General features: G+C 35.7%; 1 protein-coding gene across 27 annotated transcripts in view; it reads left to right on the forward strand.

The window, feature by feature from the left end:
• sw (short wing) overlaps nucleotides 1–19,412 on the forward strand; it is a 32,812-nt gene extending 13,400 nt beyond the window's left edge. The window contains exons 1-14 of one of the 27 annotated variants that reach the window (XM_012361318.2): nucleotides 8,147–8,333; nucleotides 8,746–8,866; nucleotides 8,969–9,065; nucleotides 9,138–9,243; nucleotides 9,325–9,452; nucleotides 11,123–11,260; nucleotides 12,727–12,747; nucleotides 15,046–15,093; nucleotides 16,540–16,719; nucleotides 16,794–16,950; nucleotides 17,088–17,460; nucleotides 17,531–17,762; nucleotides 17,863–18,290; nucleotides 18,389–19,412. In XM_012361318.2, the coding sequence (XP_012216741.1) occupies nucleotides 8,765–8,866; nucleotides 8,969–9,065; nucleotides 9,138–9,243; nucleotides 9,325–9,452; nucleotides 11,123–11,260; nucleotides 12,727–12,747; nucleotides 15,046–15,093; nucleotides 16,540–16,719; nucleotides 16,794–16,950; nucleotides 17,088–17,460; nucleotides 17,531–17,762; nucleotides 17,863–18,290; nucleotides 18,389–18,550 (2,172 nt within the window). In that variant the 5' untranslated portion in view covers nucleotides 8,147–8,333; nucleotides 8,746–8,764 and the 3' untranslated portion in view covers nucleotides 18,551–19,412. Of the gene's footprint in view, nucleotides 1–8,146; nucleotides 8,334–8,745; nucleotides 8,867–8,968; nucleotides 9,066–9,137; nucleotides 9,244–9,324; nucleotides 9,453–11,122; nucleotides 11,261–12,726; nucleotides 12,748–15,045; nucleotides 15,094–16,539; nucleotides 16,720–16,793; nucleotides 16,951–17,087; nucleotides 17,461–17,530; nucleotides 17,763–17,862; nucleotides 18,291–18,388 lie in introns of those variants that run through there. The other 26 variants (XM_067352581.1, XM_067352582.1, XM_067352585.1 and 23 more) reach the window with 26 other exon arrangements.
• The last annotated feature ends 31 nt before the right edge of the window (nucleotides 19,413–19,443 follow it).

A 19,443-nucleotide genomic window follows, 5' to 3' on the forward strand; every position in this document is an offset into this window, starting at 1 on the left:
ATTTTATGCTCATACAATTATAAGCACCTTCGCATGTATACAGAGTTAAATAACAAGGTGAGAGGATAGTGTCAAAGGATGGAGTGACATTTCACGATAGCTATAATATTAGTTTTGTCACAGTTTCCTCGGCTTGCTGTCGCTCGCGACATTTTCACGATGCCACGTTGGAATTATATGGTTAAACTATATTATGGGCGCAACATATGGCCAACCATACATCATACTTCGATGAAGATAAGAGCCATAACTTTTCACGGCGTTACACACTAAAGTGCGCGCGCTCGAACAAATTTCCGCTGCATTGGAGATTAGAAATCGATTGTGATAAATTTTATTCCTGGCAAAATACGGGTCACCAGATGGTTGATGACCGAGAGAAAAAGAGAAAGTGCACGATTGACAGTTTAACGTGCTACGTATTGTAATAGGATGATCGAGGAGTTGTTATTAATTATGAGTCCAAAGTGGGTTGCGAACATTACATGTGATCGATTAGACACACTTCTATACGGAAATATGCGCCCTGACTAAACTAGAACCTACGCTCTCGCTCCTATCTTTCTGCAGTGTACAACAAGCGAGTTGTACACTAATAATAGCCGACCACTCGATATATTACTTGCACGTGGACAACAGCCATCGAACGCTTTTGTATATGTGTGTATACGATATCTGCCTGTCTATGCACGCTCGCGATAACGCTAGAGTAAGACTTCACAGGAATGTGCTGGTTACATGAATGAAAGTCGATCGCGTGTGTGTATACGTGGGCGTCGCATTCACCCTCCATTCACACCGATTTGCGCGATATATCTTGGATGTGTGTATGTCACAATATATAAAAGAGAAAGTTCGTTAACAGATGAAACAGTAAGTTTTCTTTTTTCTCCCGTCAAATTGATTCTTGCTATTCTAATTAATTGCGATCAAATTATTTATATGCTATTGAAAAGTATATCAATATAATAAAAACTATATGCTTTCTATCATTAAGTCTTGCCTCCAATAATTTCATTCGCAATTATGAAATTCTTAATTTAAGACTACTACTCTTAAATTAATCGACTGAAAGTGAACATGTTCCCTGTATTTGCATCAAAGCTCGCCATTATCAACTCTGAACAGAATGAAAAGAGCTTGAAAAAGTTTCAAGCTCAATTGAATTTTTGAATATAGATTCGACGATTGTAACGAAATAAAACCTACCAGACCCGGGAGTTAATTAAGCAAAGATTATTCTATGGGAGCACTACAAAAACGAGAGTAAAGTAATAATAGCACAAAGGTCGCGTTGATGCCCATTCATCAAAGAATACAAGCTCGTAGGTCGCCTCTATGACAATAATAGCATCTGCCTAGACTGGCCATAGGTCTCACGCGTGTGCGATGCATTGTGCAACGTGCTCCTGATTATAACTACGACGTAAAAATTCACACAAGCGAAATAATTCGTCGTGTACACGGCGCGGCAGGGCGCCCTCGACTCCCATTCATAAACTGCCTTCGTGTATTACGCGCGCGCTAGTAATAGGGGTTGGCCTCCGGTAGAATATTTATAATTACGTATGCAGGAAGAGCATGTGTGCCGGTTGGAGATCAAGGACCAGTCCTCTGACCAGTTCGTTAAACAGATAGGAATCATTGAAAAATTAATGACGCGATAATGCGAAAAAAGCGACAGCTGCGATCCCCGCCGGCTCGATACCGCCGCCACGCAGCGTTGCGTGCAAAGCTGTTAAAGGATAATAATTTGCTCGCCTCCGCGTTTCGTCGCGGAAAGAATGCGTTTGTTTATCGTGCGTTTTCCGTCTACGCGCGTTATTATGGAAATTCGTTTTAATAGTTAGCTCGTGTAATGCGCGTATCGGGAAGCAGATATTAATGGCTCGCGATATCCCTACCGGGATAATACCGCTGCATGCTGATGAGTAACGTTCATTACGAGAGCATTACCTTGGGATAACCTGTGCGCAAGGATGCAGATTAATCCTAGATTGATAAGTAGAATCCTGCGCGCAACACCGCCGTGTATTCACGACCGGTGAATCTTGCGAATTCGACGTTTCTCTATTGGATACGTAAGATCATTGCATAAATGCAAGAGAACGTCTATCATAGAGTAACGAGTTAATCCGATAAGCAATGCTAGTTTATAGATAATAAATTCTTTTTATACCAGAGCACACGCGATAATTTTATCTGCATATGATTCGGGAATAACGTTGAAAATATTCCTGACATGCGATTATGAATTTTTTAACGAGTATACTCATTGATATACAGCGATATTTATAACAGAACAGAATAAAAATTAAATACCAAGCACTGCATGTTAAATATTATTTAATCATAACGAAAAATTGTATTGTTAAAAGTTGAGGAAATTTATTTCGGAAACACAGAAATAATTATCTCTCATTATTTAAATATCATACCAATTAATTATCTGGAGCGACGGAAATTGATTTAAAATATTAAAATTGTTTACATCAGCGACTTATTAACTTATTGTACTGCGCGAACGAGGGAAAAATGTAGTGACACTAAACGGTGTTTATAGAGTGCAGCTAAACGAGATCACTTGTATAAATTATGTGCGTGCGGCGCGGAGCTGCCATAACTTTAGCATGCAGTACTGATTATGAGGGATACGAAGTTCTCTTCTGGGACGCGTATTCTATACTACGTAAGAACTAATGCGACATACGAAACCATCCTCCTTCTGTCTTTTACTTTTTCTTTTCTTCTTATAGACATAAATTCTCATTCAGTATAAAGTATAAGATATTATTGGTCTGCATAATTATTATGTGCAATTGCATTTAACATTTGTAAGATAAATAGAGAGATATTTTTTCTGCTATTCTTCGTTTTCTATGTAGAAATAAATACTTTGTTTCTTTAAAAAAATATATTTTTTCAAATATTTTAAATATTAATGTTATATATCCAGTTAATATTAATACTGTGTTTATTTCCGCAGAATTCTTTTCTTACTTTATCTTTCCATCGCGATAAAAAAAAAATATGTTTTTTTATATTCGCCAACTTTTATTTTCCTCTCACACATTGCGTATTTGCATGCGATAATTTTTAATCGAATAATAGAAGAAATTATAGAAATCAAATAATCAATAAGCAAAAAGATAAATACAAATACACCGATTGGCCGTTGCAGTGCTTTAGGAAAATTTGCATTTACGATATGCGCAACGACCCTTCCGCTCATTCCCTAGGTCTTACGTAGCGGTTTGAACTCTTCAAAGAGCATCAAAGCGAAACTCCAGTGTTTCCCGCAAGTTGCCGCAACACACTTTCTCTCTCTCTCTCTCTCTCTCTCCCGCTCATCGCATTACCCAAAACTCGCACAGCTGCCCTCTTTTACAATCGAATCTTCTCTCCAGACGCGTCTTAATCGAACGAGAGTTCTCAATCTCTTTTATGCGTCGCGCAAAAATCCGCGATTACCGGATCTGTGCGGATCGCAAAGCCGTAATTACGTCGTTCGGATGGTATGCCCTCCATCGCCAACGGTTATTTGCAATTCGTTCCATCTATTTAAGCGATCGTGTATATCCGAAAAAAAAAGAGTATGGGGAATCGACGCGAGGCCAGGCTCAGCCCCGAGGTTCAGAAAAGTTCATCGGCGCTAATTCGCGGATGAACAGACGAGTCTTGTATGCCGGCGGCTCGGTTTGCCCAGCGACTTTGTAAAATCAATACCTCGCGGGTTTCCTGATATAGAAGTCTCGTTAAGCTCGATATTATCGGGGGCTTTGAATACTAATTCTGTATGCCGCATTCGCTCGCGGATAAACGAAACGTTTGTTCTCCCGCGCGATGTTATTCGCGAGTATTACCGACGGTAAGATATGACGGCGGCGATCGTGTCCCACTTTTTTGTTCACGATATCAAAGATTAATGGAGAAAAGAGACGAGAAGCGTGCCGAATCTGTGATTAATTGACCGTTGTTTCGTTATACCGCTTACGTGTTCGGGAAACCATGTTTGTCCTTATTTTTTTGCCGCAGTTAATTGAGATTAGTGACGATATTCAAAAAGGCGCGATACCGAGGAGATTTATAATCGTATTATGTTTTTTTCAACGCCAGTTACGCGGCGATTCGATTTTTTGCCGTATTTTATTCTCTCAGCGCGAGAAGCGTATTACAATATTAAAATTGCTGTAAGATTTAAATTTAAAATTCATTAAATATCATTACGTATACTAACAACTTGAATAAATAATATACGAAGAATAATTGTCTGCGCGCAATTGTGCGAGCGTCGAATAATTTTGTCCCCGTAAATGGGACGAATTTCACACTGCGCATCCCACCAAAAACACACGAAGGTGCAAACGGTGCATCACGGTGTGTCTCGGGCTGCTCGGACACTGACAAATCCCCGAGCATGGACCATTATTTGAATCGTTACATGCTAACTGCGCGATGTCCAACGTTAAAAGCATTAAGGGATGAAACGTACGACGAAGACGACCGAGGGTATCGAGCAACGGCAGGGGCAAGGGTGGCCAGAGGGGAAGGACGACGGAGACGAGACCGGACGAATGGATTGCGAGGGTGTGTTGCTGGAACTTTGCTTTCTGACTCTTCGAAGCGGCGCGCGCGTCCACCAGGTGGGTTCATCAGCCGTAGCCTGTGGCGAATGTGAGGTTCGCTTCCATCTCGCTCTTCGTCCCTTCGTTCGTATTTTACCCCCCTATGCGGAAGATCAGGAGGAAGAGGAGGAGGAGGTGGACCATCAATGTCCCCGCGTCGTGCCGCAAAAGCTGGCTAACCCACCCGCGACAAGGTCGACCTTTACCCGTTTGACCAGAGAGAGGCCAGATCCGCTTACGCCGGTACGAATTTGAGATTCCGTAAATCCACCAAAACTTCGACCTACGTCGTGCTGGCTTTCCACTTATCTGCTGCCCGGTGCGGGAGAGAAAGAGAGAAAGAGAGAGAATGAGAGAGAAAGGGATGCGGGATCCGCGGGATAGAGGTGGCCAGACTATACCGTTTCCGGTACGATGAGCAGAAATGCCTGGCGTAATGCGAAAGGGAATCCGTGTAGATGCTACTTGCCACAGTACAAATACACGGAGGAACGTGTGCACGCGCACACGTGTATGTACACACGCGCATGAACCAGCGTCCGCGTCTGACGAAATGTTTGAGAGATATCAAAACCGCACGTCCGTGAGGCCGAAGCGGCCCTGAACCGGCAACCCAGATATGACGGCTGCATGGCACTTCTGTAATTAATTGCCACGTGGACTCGACGCTGTGCAGCTGACCTATGCAAAAGTGATATCTACTTTTCTCGACGAGATATAATCTGGACAAAAAAAATTGTATCATTATCGCTCAAGCGTTGCTCCCCGGTCTTACGATAAACAGATGATAAAATAGGATTTCGATCCATCTATCTCTTTCGTAGAAATAAAGCCGTGACAGCCGCGCGATACGATAAATCGCTATCTCCGCGTTAAATCCCAAAAATAATCGCAGATACACTCCGTACGCTATTATTTTCAAGCTCCATTGAACAAACCACAAAGCGAGATAATTTTCAGATAATTATCGTCTCAACTTGGTCCCTGTGATTGCTATTACCCGATAAATCTTTATTTATCGACCGCAAAACTCGTTGGCTAAAATTATACCTTCGAAATATTAGTCATTAAGATTAAATCTGCCATCGAGTCGGAATGTAACATCTTTCTTGCTGCATCGCGCACTTGCGCGAATCAGGCATTATCCAAAATTACTTCAGACTTCTACTTTTATTCGAATAACGCTGAAAATATCCAAATAGTTGACATAATTTTAACGATCCTGGAGAATCAACATAAGACTCTTATCGTAACGTATCTACTTAAAGTAGATACTTTTGGCCTTCTTTCGATTTTCGCTCCGAGATTGGTAATTAATGACACACCGACGATCCGTTCGATCAAAAAGCGAACGGACTCAATCCAATGAGTTAAATAAAGATGCAGCTGATATGTCAGAGTCGGCGATAACGTCAGTTTAAAATACCACGTGGAAGAGCGGTGGAGAGACTGACAAGTCAGACGAGTTCCACCGGCGATCTAATTGCCGACGAAAATGATGGAAGCGGAGCTGGCGCGGGCGAACGGGCGGAGATATGAAGGGAGGAGAGACTGCACACTATCTCGTTCTCTTCGCCTTTGCGAGCGTGCCCCGTGTACACTTGATTCAACAAAGCAAATCAGACTTCGACACGCGAAGTCGGTATGAGGGATCACGCGAGGTCGCCTTACTCCCCCGCACCTCTCTTACAGGCCAATCTTTTCTGGCTGGCTTCTTAGCCTTGCCTATGCTCCCCCGTAGAATTAGTGTCAAGCTAATTTCGTGGCTGAATTTAGAAGTTTCCTTTGATCGTGTGTCTCGATGCTACTAACCACCTCTCCTCCCCCCTCCCCAATGATCACCCCCGAGACCGTCCCCCTTGATTCGGCGGCGCGCCGCGCCGCACCCGCTTCCATGGAAAAAGCAATTGCTCCGTATTACATGGTGCATTACGAAAGTTCCCGCGGAGTAATTTTTTTCGCGTTTCTCTCTCTCTCTTTCTCTCTCTCTCTTTTTATTTTTACACACAGGGAGAAGCATGCAATCGCGTAGAGCGTTATATAACGTTCATACCAATTTAACCGTGTAACCGGACCGATCGGGAATCTATGTAACGAACGGGATCACGAATGCGGATTTACGAGCATTCAACGAGTGGGAACGGCAAAGTATGTTATTCGTTTGTTGCATCGGTCGCTATTATGCGCACCTACACTACACGCGCGATTTCGCCCTAGCGAAATAATTGGCAAGAATACGTCCACGCGCGGTTCAAATCCGTTGTATTGTACGCATATTAAGTGCTTAAATAAATAATCTTTGTTGATCGCAGGTCTCCGCGCGAATCAAAATTTGCATTTACAAATCAGTATTTTGCGACGTGGTAATTTTATTGAAAAGAAAATGTTTAAATAAAACTGGCGGTCACTATTGTCTGAAAAAGTATCAAGTTTATTCATCAGATTACATGTTAGCGCTGTTATAACTTTTATTGATTTTCTGTTACAATAAAATTATAATTATTTAATTAACCAAATGTCTGCATTAATAATAATTAATTATGTGATTAAAATAATCGCAATTTATATTAATTTGTTTAACCATCTAAATATATTCAAACACATTTTATTCATCGAAATACCAGTGCAGCAAAGCAGTATTTCTCTCGTTGCACGGTATTTTTCGTTATGAAAGCATTCTTCTTGTTCTAATTGTAAAATCATTAAATTAATGTTGGAGTGGTTAATGTTGAAACTAGGATTAACAAGAATCCGGTTTCATTCGAGCGTAGACTGAATGTAACTACTGAAGAACCGACGCGATGCAACAACACCGATACACTACGTAACTTTTAAACGCTGCTGGGCATGTGTCAAACTAGGTTTGCACGCCGCCTGGAATTAGCATTTTGACGACCCTTTTAAGAGTCTAAAACGTGATCGAACTGGGACCTATAAGCTTTGAGAAGCGAAAAAATAACTGTGTTGTTGAACGTGTCTTTTTTTTTTACATATAAAGAACGAACGCAAATGTAACAAAAATATGTGTAATGCAAATATATACAGTTTAAAAAAATATATCTCTAATAACATAAAATATTATTTTTCGTTGAAACATATAACAATGTCGCGTTGATGTGAAATCTTTGAGAATAGATTATTTGAACATATTTGTCATTTAGAAAGCACACATTCCGTTTATAAATTATTCTTCATTTTTTTTCAATTTTAGTGGAGCTTTCATATTTCTAGATGATAGAGATTTATGATGAGTATTATATCTATCAACTTAAAAACTGAATGACATTACGATTCTTTCTTTTAACTAAATAAATTCTGGAATAAAATCTGAGAAAAATTAATTCTGATTTTTATTGTTTATCATAACTGTGACAATGAGACGATTTTTATTATGATTTAAAGTAGACATAAACCAAAAATGCACATTTTACCAATTGGTGATAACTTGCAAATCTGTTAAATAATTTCTGATGATAACTTACAAATTGTGTAAGAGATTCTGAAAATGAAAGTTAGATGGCGTATGATTTAGATGACCGAAGCATATCTTCGTCTTTATAAGCGCAGGTCGTTGTAGAGATCTTGCAGTTCCATAGTGTTTGCAGAAAAAATTGCGTTTTTTATGTTATTCTTTAGAATAATGTAGAATTCGCATATAAATTAAATTGGTCTCTTCGTGCGTGAATCTATACATTATTGACAGCGTAGGTAAGTCCTTGTCATTTTCGTTGTACTTAAATTCTCATTCAGCTGAATGGCACCGTTATGTCGGCATCGCCCAGATTCGATAGAGTGCAATAGGTTCATTGTACAAAATCTTGCACACTTGAAAATCAATTAATGTTGTCTAAATCAGTATATTCTTACAAATAATTTATGCAATTACGATTAGACCGAGAAAGCGCATTAATGTAACTCTCGTAAATTTAAAGCATCGATTTGGCCAAAGTTGACGTCATTGTCGAGAAATCAATACTGAACTACATTGGATTTATTTGCGTTTTCCTTATCAGTTACAGAATACACCGACATTCTTTCGAGATATACATATTTTACTAAAAAAATAAGTTTTATATGCGCTTACTTTTAAAACATAACGAAAAATTTTATAATTTTTTAGGTATTTAGAATTAGACAAGATGATGTCTGATCGGAAAGCTGAGTTAGAGAGGAAGAAGGCAAAACTGCAGGCTATTAGGGAAGAAAAAGAAAGGCGCAGAAGGGAAAAAGAACAGAAAGATGTAAGAAATAAATAATTTTTTAATAAAATATTGTATTTATTTCATGTATAAAATAATATACCGAATAATTGTAATAACACAACGATTATTTATGGATTACAGGTAGAGGAAGCAACTGTCCGTGCTGCCGGCACGGATAAAGATCAACGCAAGGAGATAGATGCAATGTTGTCCTCCTTGGGTGTAGCACCGGTATCAGGTATAACTAAACATTTGATTGTATTTTGGATTTTTTCCAAGTAATATTTTAACTGCTTTTGCTTGCTTTCAGATGTACTGTCTAGTTTATCTAGCATGAGTTCTTTAACACCTGAACAAAGTGCCAATGCTACACCAGATGCCAGTTTACAACCATCTAGTATAAACTCTGCTCAAAGGTATTCATATTTTGTAAATATTTTATGTATGTTTTTTTAGACCAATATTTTTTATATTTTTGTATTTGTGAAATTAAACAGTGCAGGACGAAGGAAGAATCGGGAGCTCACAATCGTTTCCGTGGCGCATACAAACATTCCTCCGAAGGAACCAGTTGTCTACAGCAAGCAAACGCAAACCATTCAGACAACGCACACATCCCACGACGGTGAGTCAATATTTCTCTTATAAAATAATTAGGTATTTATTTATTTTGCACATATGTGTTACATCTCACTCGTGATCTCGCAGAGAAACATTTAGATATTAGAAAACACGTGTTTTTGGTATTCGACTCTCACAATGTTGGAGATATAAATATTGATGGAATTGAGATATAGTCCATTTTTGGAAATTATTGAAGTTTGATTAATTGGTTCCAAAATGTATATTAAATATTGTTATATCTTGTATGGTATAATTCTTTGCAATTTTGTGATATTTTATGCTAGATAATGTCATTGAATATCAATATTCACTTTAATATAAGTCCACAAATTTATATATAATGCGTTCACAATGCGTGTTTTATGATCACTGAATTATCATCAACCTACACATATTCCATAGTTTTTACGTCAACAAATTTTTATGATTGACTATGGTAAAGTGGGTGGTGTATAAAAGAGATGATACGTTATTATGCATATTTTTAATTGCAACACTGTGTTTACAAATCTGTAACCACATACTAAAGATTTTAACATTTTTTTTTTGTGCATTAACTATAAATGAAACAATTTTAATATCATTAATCAAATGCAAAGTTCTTTTGTATTTTTTTTTTTTTGAGTGACGATAACATTAAGATTGAGTTAACCTTCTAAATTGTTTCCTATATGATTAATTTTAAAGGCTAGTGAGGAAACTTACATATTCTTAAAACATGGTTATAACAACTATTATGAGTGCAATTACTATTTTGTATTTTTTCCTCATATTATCTATGGGGGATTAATATTTTTCAACACTTACTTGATTTTCTATATTTTGTTATTCAAACAATACTCTGTTGTATTAAAATATAACATATTGAGTATTGTCCAATGCTTTGAGTGTTACTAAAAAAATTTTGTACTTTTTGTCAAAATTATCTACAAAAAAAAATGCTTATACGGTGATAGATATTATTAAGTAATCTATTTACTATAGTGTTAATTAGAGCATATATTTAAATACGTTAATAATATTTAGACAGATAGTAAAATGAACAATATAATATTATATTGTAATTACTATGATTATTTAAAAAAAATAGATAACAGTATTTTTTATTGTGAGCCTTAGATTATATGTGTAACGAATGTATTAATTAATACATATAACAGGTAGTACGCGTCTCTAACAATCAGTCTGGGTTTGGTTTAAGTTATATTTCTTTTGGTGGTGGCAATGTTCCTTCATACACTCTTTTCATTTCCACACGACACACAACCGCAAATTCAGTTAGTTTTTGATCACTTACGTTATATATGTTTCACAATTAATCTCAGTCTAACAATGCAAAAATGACTAAACAATTTATGTTAATGATTAACATATAATTTTTCACATATTTTATCCTTATACCACCTACTTTACTGCGATGATAAATAATACAACTTTAATTCCAACAAAACAACTTAAATTCTGACAGAGAAATGTTCTTCATAAAATTTTATACAGTTTATTCAATTATCTTGAAGACATATCACTACAGGGATTCTATGCTGCATATATATAAAGGAAAAGTTCTCTATATATCTGTTACCTAACTGATCTTGCGGTGTTAATTAAACATACGCGTGTTCCCTTGTCTTGCGATACAATCTGATCGATTCATCCGGTGTTGGACACAAGGACTGTCCACATCGTCCTCTGCATACACCATCTACTCCTCCTGTTCAACAACAACACCAACTCACTCTTGCTCCGCAGGCTACTTTGAGACTGACTGGTGGCGTCCCAGGAAAGGTGGGTCTGCACCAAACTACCTATGTATGTTCTGTCTACTTTTTTACTACCCTTCCGTAATTGTTGTACGACATTATAGAGGTAGAGATACATTGAAGTTTCGCGTTTCAAGTGAAGGGATGTAGAGTCTAGTCTTTGGGGTGCTTTGCGCTTTTCCTAAACATTGCTCCGCAGATTTTTATGACTGCGCTGTGATTTTTCGTTCTTCTTCATATATTTGAAGCTATGTGAAGGCAACGAGGAGTCATGAAAACATACATATGAGTTGCTATGTGATAATCAATTTTACATTTTAACTACACCGCAAATTTTGTATGTGGAAATTATAATTACATATTTGAAATATAATTTGATTTTACATGAGAAGGAACAAGTATATCGCCACATTTCCACATACAGATGCTTAAGAGGCTTACTTACGCTTTTAACGAAATAATTAACTGACATAAAGTTAAGATTACACAGCACATTAACTCTAGGCGTCCTGTTTGTTGGGAAAATCTACGAATTATGTGATTACAAAGTAAAACTTGTATAGAATTATATTATAACCTTTACGTACTGGTAGAGAATTGATATTTGTACTTAACTGATGATTTGTACCAATATTTCTCCAGTACATTTCTAAATATAGAAAGCTATAATGACAAGGGGGCTCAATGACAAGTTTAAGATGTAAAAAATTTGTTATGGTATTTCTTAATGTGCGTACAGAACTATTAATATCTAAAGTAAGTTTATATTCTAACATCAGTATATTGCTTCTAAAAATTATCTGCTTTTTATCGACAATCACTTCATATTAACAAGGAAAATAATAGCAAAATCAAGTTTAGAAAGAGAGTGGAGAGAGACTTAGGGTGGGCATAAGTGTGACAAGGGATGTAAGTGAGATATTGCAGCTCATTTATTAAACAGCTTCTGTTAATTACAGATAGCGAGAAACTGAAGTTTTTCGCCATTGATCGATAATTAATGGATATTATGATCGCTATAGTAAACGAAAGTGTTGAATATGGAAGATAAGCATTAATTACCCTAAAAATGATAAACATTCTGAATATGTACGTTTCCTCTTATACATAGAACCGAGGCACGACACAATATAAGAGAATCTACAAAATTTATATCCACCTAACTACATTCAGCGTAAATCATTTTTGTTGTAAGATACAAAATATTTTTCAATGATATTTATGAAATTCTACGGTTTTATTTGTAGTTATTTGCTTTCCTGAAAATTTTTACAAGCGATGCAGCATTTAAAAATTTATTGTCTATATAGGATATATACAATATTAATAATATTCGAATATTTATTGCCAACATGTTACGGTCGTAAAATTTTCTATCATATTTTTGCAAGTTTTGAATTTTGCTATCGATCTTTTCGTTTGAAACTAATGGTCTGAGTGTAGAGAGGTGTTATTAGTGTAGTACATTCTTATAATATCGTAACTAAGTACAATTTTTTTCCCTCCCCTTCTCAGCTCATGCATTCGACTATTACGGTAAGTTATGATTTCTCTTGGTTCTGAAAGCGATTTTTAGGTTCAGAGTTAGGTTTAGCGTGAATTCAGTTCATTGCTTTAAGACAATATTCTAAAGAAAGAGTACTATGTGAATGACAGGATAATTCTTGACAATAGAGTAACGCGTATTTAATTAGATTAAACTCTACATGCTATTCCAAATTATTCTCACCAAAACGCGCATATTAAGGTAAGAAAAAATGTTATTGGATTTTAAATTTGTTCGTCAAACATTTATATAATAGTGTGTATTGTTAATAGTTTATCAGTGCTTTCATTACGTGAACCTGGTTGATATTCGCAACATATTAGATAGAGCATTTTTCTTCTTCATTCAAAATAGATATAGCCAAATTTAGAAAACGGATAAAATATCATCCCTCAAATTTAGCGTTTTTCATAGAAAATATTAGTAATGCAGAAATGCAAAAAAACTCTCCACCCAGAACCTAATCGGTCTTTGCTATCTTATGGATTGCTTTTATTTCTTTTGCCTTTCTTCTCTCGTTATGTTTATCTATTTTTGGGTGCATTTGTTCTTATTTATTGTATCTGTTATTTTCTAAATATTTATCTGACATCCCGACTCTGTACGAAAAGATCTGCTCTATCGGGCACACGACACAAATCTATCCGCATATACTTTCGGAAAGCATGTACAAGTTTTGAAGACTGTTATTTCGGCGGCCCTGGCTCTTTAAACACAATTTTCCGCAATATTTTCGAGCTGTCTCTTACAATATATGGCTAATTTTGTATATTAGGTGATTTACCGAAATTATGTTAGCCTCTTGGTATCAATATTATCAAAGAAATATATAAGGGTAATGCAAAATAAATTAGAAGATGAGAAAAGTTACATTATAAAATTCTGCCAACTATTTAGCGTAAAGGTGTTCTTGATAATATCTCAAATAGCATCAAGGATGTCAAATGTTCTTTGAGAAAAATATCCATTGGCAAATCTTGTCACAACTTAACGCACCTTCCAGAGTTCTCGTCACGGTCATTACTGAAATCTCTTTGGGAATGCTAACATATTGTCAAAGCTTACTAACATGGAATTTTTATAGAGCTAAGGTGTTGTGGGATATTAACTAAACTCAAGTTGGAAATAACATCACACACGTTATTCTCGTTATATTGACTTTATGTTTAATAAACCACCTACGTGATAAGATTAGAATCCTAATATTTTCGTACAAGTGTTGCTTGAGCTTTTAGTGGCGCAGGAACTTCTTTGTAAAATGTTTCTTGATCGCAGAATATTGCTTCTTAACAGCACGAGAGTGACGTAGCAACAAATTAATAAATTAACAAGTAATTGAAAATATATATGAACTCGTCGCGACATAGCTGTACAGCATTCTCAAAAAAATATAATTATCGCGTATTCCTATTTTTATTATAATAAATATTGACAGACTTACTTTTGCTGCCAATTAAATTTTAGAAAGTAAATACTTGAAATATTTGAGTAGTTTGAATATCGAAAAGAGAGAGAGAGAGAATATATATTTTTCATTAATAGTCGGAGATGTCAGTATATTGTATTAAATTATTTCAATTTCATGATCCCTTACTTGTCTTCATTTTCGTTGTTATAGAAGCTTCCTTCTGAGATTTACTAATACTGAGTTTTTGCGCCAGATTTATTTTCCGAAAAATATCCTACCTCGTCATGTTCTATATCAATTATCGTACGCGAAAAAGAAAATAAATAGTTAAAAATTGTGTATATTAAAAATACCTGGAGGGATCAAGAACGAAAATTTCTATGAATTTTTTGCTGCGCAATTTAAACTGAAGAATTTATATAAAGTTTATAAATATTAAAAATTAAAAAATAGCAATTGGTCCCTTTAGAGTGCAACATTAATTTTGGAACATACTCTATGAAACATACAGAGCTATTGCTAGTGGGAATATTGTACGCATGTAAATAGATAAATAGCAATTATGATTTATCAATTTCAATTGCTAGCTCTTCAAGTTCTTCAATTTTTAAAATAATTGTTGATGTATTTTGCATGGCAAAACAAGAGAAGTCAATTGAATCTTTTATTGCAATACATTATTTTTCTCCAGGATTGTGCAATAGAAATTTCGGTGAAATTGTTTAAATTAATGTATAAAATAAAAGACTCGAATAAACTTTTAGCTTTTGTACATGTACATTATGCATCAATAATGTCCGTTAAAAATATTTTTTTTTTAATTACGATTCCGGCAAATAGGATATCAAATTGATTGACATTTTCTTTTCCCTCCTTCAAGACGAGTACAATCTAAATCCTGGTTTAGAATGGGAGGACGAATTTACAGGTAGGTAATCCTCTCTAGAGACGATTCACACTACGTAATACTTTCACGGACATATGTAATCTACTTCACGCATAATTCTACTTCACACTCTCACCAAGTTGCGTCTGAAAGTAATTTTCATTTAACTTTCTGATTGTAATTTATCGTCTTTGCCTCACATGCACTGAAAGGAGGGTATTGCTACTGGCGTTTATAAATTGCTTGATGAGTTGCTTTATTTTACATTCTTTTTTTCTTTGTGCAATTCAAGATGAATCCGCTTTATTGTATATCGCGCATGCAGAAATTGAATCACTCATAGCGTTTTGTCGTTATTTTTTAATGTGGCGAATTATACCATAAGCTACGAGATTGATGATTGATTTTACGATACTTAACATTTGGCACTTTAATTAATATTTTATTACAGATTTATTAATTTGAGAATGAAAATGATAGAGTAGTAAATTTTTTATTTTATTCGTTGGAACTGTCATAATTATAAACTTAATCGGTCCTGCATGAGATCTGGAAAGTTGCGTTAAATCCACTCAGTATGCACTCGTTTTTTTCTATTTTTTTTTCTTTAATGAAAAACCATAATCATGTAATAGTATTGTAGGTATGTAAATCATGTAGGTATTGCAAATCTATTTCTGTCCGACTTCTTTCTTCATTAATATTCGCAAATTTCATTTATTATTGATTATTACATTTACACAATATTATTAATACTAAGAAATGATGAAATCTATTTTCACATAATTGTCTCGTATATTGCTCCACTTAATTGACATTGCATGCCAACAAAGGGTGGAGAGACACCATCGATAAAATAAGATGAAGCCAGTATAAAAATATCAATGTTAGTTTTTGACATTAAACCACCAACAAGCAGTCCACCTTTCGTATATGTGTCTAATTTTGCATGTCATCTAGGCTCACACTCATTATTTTATTTTCGTACATAAAATTCACTTTTTTTTTAGCATGATACGTTATTCAGTATGGCATTTATCAATACTTCTAGATGTTGTTCCTTCAAAAGTAAATTTTGTGAAATATTTGTCAGCTAGTTGTGCAATTTATATTAGAAAATATATTATTTGGTTGCAAAAATACTGAACATAAATTAATTTTTTTTAAACTGGCATGTAAATTTTAACACTTGACATGTAAAAACAAAAACAAAGAAAATGTTTGCAGAAGTATATGTTAGGGTTTTAGCAGAGTGCACAGTGTTGTTTTTCTCTTCTGGATGTGTAAAGTGATAGATTCATGCGTTACGGATATTCTTGAAAACATTTTAATATTTGTTACAAAATAAGTCCTATTTTTCTTTCTTTTTTTTTTTTACAAAAACACGATATCGCAAATAAATTTGCAAACTAAATAGGTAGATCAGTAGTTAGATAGTGTTACATCCAAGTTAGGGTACTTGTTGCGGAACCAGCTTATTCACCACAGTTTTGACATTTGATGATGGCCAAGCCGAAGACGAGGAAAACAGCTTGCCGCACATGGACGGTTTCCAGAGTAAGCTTCCACCAGGAATTCTTCCTCATGGATTGCCGCAGGTTAAAGAAGTCCAGCCTGCTGTTACACAGGTAGAGCAAGAGAAACAGAAAGAAAAACCGAAGAAGGAAGGTGTGTAATTTATCTTCTGCATCCATTAATTTTATTTAACGAATAAAAATATTAATATTTTTTTATCCTTAAAGTACGAGAGCTTAGCGAAGAGGAGAAGCAAATGATTATCTTATCGGAGGACTTTCAACGATTTCTCGATCGTACTAGCAGGATTGTGGAGAGAGCATTGGGTGAATCTGTCGATATCTATACCGATTACACCGGCACAATGGACGGTGAAGATGGAATGTAAGTGTAAAACGGCAATTGGAAAATTTTTCATCCATTTTTTTTTGGTTATAAGATAATAATGTTGCTTTGCAATAAGTATATTTTGGTCAGTGCAAATAATTATTTAAAATTAATTATAAACGATGCGTTTGCAGGGACGAGAAGAGTCACCAACGACTCTGGCTAAATCGTTCGTTCATCTGCGAACGATGGTCCCGTAATCGTTGTGTGACTTCCATGGACTGGTCGCCGCAATTCCCCGAGCTTTTAGCAGCTTCGTATAATAACAATGATGACACACCGAACGATCCCGATGGAGTCTGTCTAATCTGGAACACGAAATTCAAGAAAACAACCCCGGAGTTTATCTTCCATTGTCAGTCACCCGTTATGTCTACCACGTTTGCCAGATTCCATCCGAATTTGATCCTGGGCGGCACTTACTCCGGCCAGATTGTACTTTGGGACAACCGAGTACAGAAGAGAACTCCAATTCAACGCACTCCATTGTCCGCTACCGCGCACACTGTAAGTAATTTGCCAGAGGCAACTAACTCTCGTCCATTAGACGGTTAAAAAAGTTTATTACCAATTCTAGCATCCGGTATACTGTTTGAGCGTCGTTGGAACGCAAAACGCGCACAATTTGATCAGTATTTCGACCGATGGCAAATTGTGCTCATGGAGTCTAGACATGTTGTCACAACCACAAGAGGCATTGGAATTACACACGAAGCAGTCGAAGGCGATTGCCGCCACGTGCTTGGCCTTTCCGCACGGTGACGTTAACAATTTCGTAATGGGAAGCGAGGACGGGACCGTTTATTCAGGTATGCGGCAGTTTGTATAGTATATTTATATATTTTACGTATATAATGATATCATACATCAGAAATCAATAATCAATAACTTTGACATATTATTGAATAGCCTGTCGACACGGTAGCCGCGCCGGATTGACGGAAACGTACGAAGGTCATCAAGGACCAGTCACTGGCATTAGCGCACACGCGGTGCAGGGTGGAATAGATTTCTCCCATCTGTTTCTAACATCCTCCCTCGACTGGACCATCAAACTCTGGAGTTTGAAAGAAAACAAGCCGCTATACTCTTTCGAACACAATGGTGACTATGTCTACGACGTCGCCTGGTCACCGACGCATCCGGCATTATTCGCTTCCGTTGACGATTCGGGCAGACTAGATCTGTGGAATCTGAACCAAGATACAGAGGTACCTACCGCCAGCGTCGTGGTCGACGGGTGTCCAGCTCTGAACAGAGTGTCTTGGACGCCGAGCGGGTTGCATGTTACCGTCGGTGACGATACTGGTAAAATATGGGTCTATGATGTCGCAGAGGTTTGTATGATTATTTCCATTTTTTATTCTTTATATTTTTTTTTATATATGACTTTAATAGAAGAATGTGATGTAATTGATTTTTTTTTATAATATAGCATTTAGCTCATCCAAGGCTCGACGAATGGAACAAGTTCTTGTACACGCAACAGGATCTGAAGAACAACAAGGCGGATGAAGAACTGGATAAACTTAATCTTAGTTCCGGCCCGTCTTCTTTAACCTCTATGACATCCATTTCTTCAGTTCCTCTGAGATAAAAATTTATCACTTAAATAACTTTCTGTTCTAAGATAGTTAATCGCTCTAAATACTTTTTCTTTGATATTGGTCAAACTGATAATACTTGCAATCATATAAAATAATAAAAAAAGAAAAAAAAGTTTTAGTTAATGCTTCGATGATTTTCTAGACGTAAAAATTGAACAACTAGTCGCCAATTTTCTACCCTTTGATGTTAATGAAAGTTGGCTAAATTGAAACAAGTCTTAACACTCTAAAAATATATCTATTATGTGTTAAAGATATTAATAAAAATTCTAATAGATATATATTTTTAACTAATATGATAAGAAATATTAGTTAAATAAATATATACTATTGGAATTGTAAATAATACTTTAATTTTATTTTAAAAGGTTTTTATATATGTTTAAAAAATCGTATATATGTATATGTGTATTCCACAACAATTTATTGATATCATTAGAATCTATAATAATATACTATGGCTGCGTTCCGAAATTCACTGCCAGTATTGGAAATCTATAGTTTACGTCACGTATATTGTAGATTTTCAATGCTGGCAGTGAATTTTGAAACGAAGCCCATGTAATGCCAAATTTAGAAAACTGAAGTCATGGAAAAAAAAATGATAAAAGCAATTATTGTTTAAATTACGATACATATTTGTTATAATATATATTCCTTATTTTATGTGTTAATATATTTATATGATCAACGTAAATAATTTGCTCACACATAATTTGTTTCATTCGTTCATTTTTTACAGTAATCGTCGCTATTTTAAGAGGCATATTTATTAAGTATTTTTGTAATATTTTATTTAAATTAATGTATCATTTATTGTAAAATACTGCAAATAAAATCTTTTTAAGCATACATTTATAATGTTACATTTATATAAAAGGTG

Source organism: Linepithema humile, chromosome 3, assembly GCF_040581485.1.
Source record: "Linepithema humile isolate Giens D197 chromosome 3, Lhum_UNIL_v1.0, whole genome shotgun sequence".
NCBI lineage: Eukaryota > Metazoa > Arthropoda > Insecta > Hymenoptera > Formicidae > Linepithema > Linepithema humile.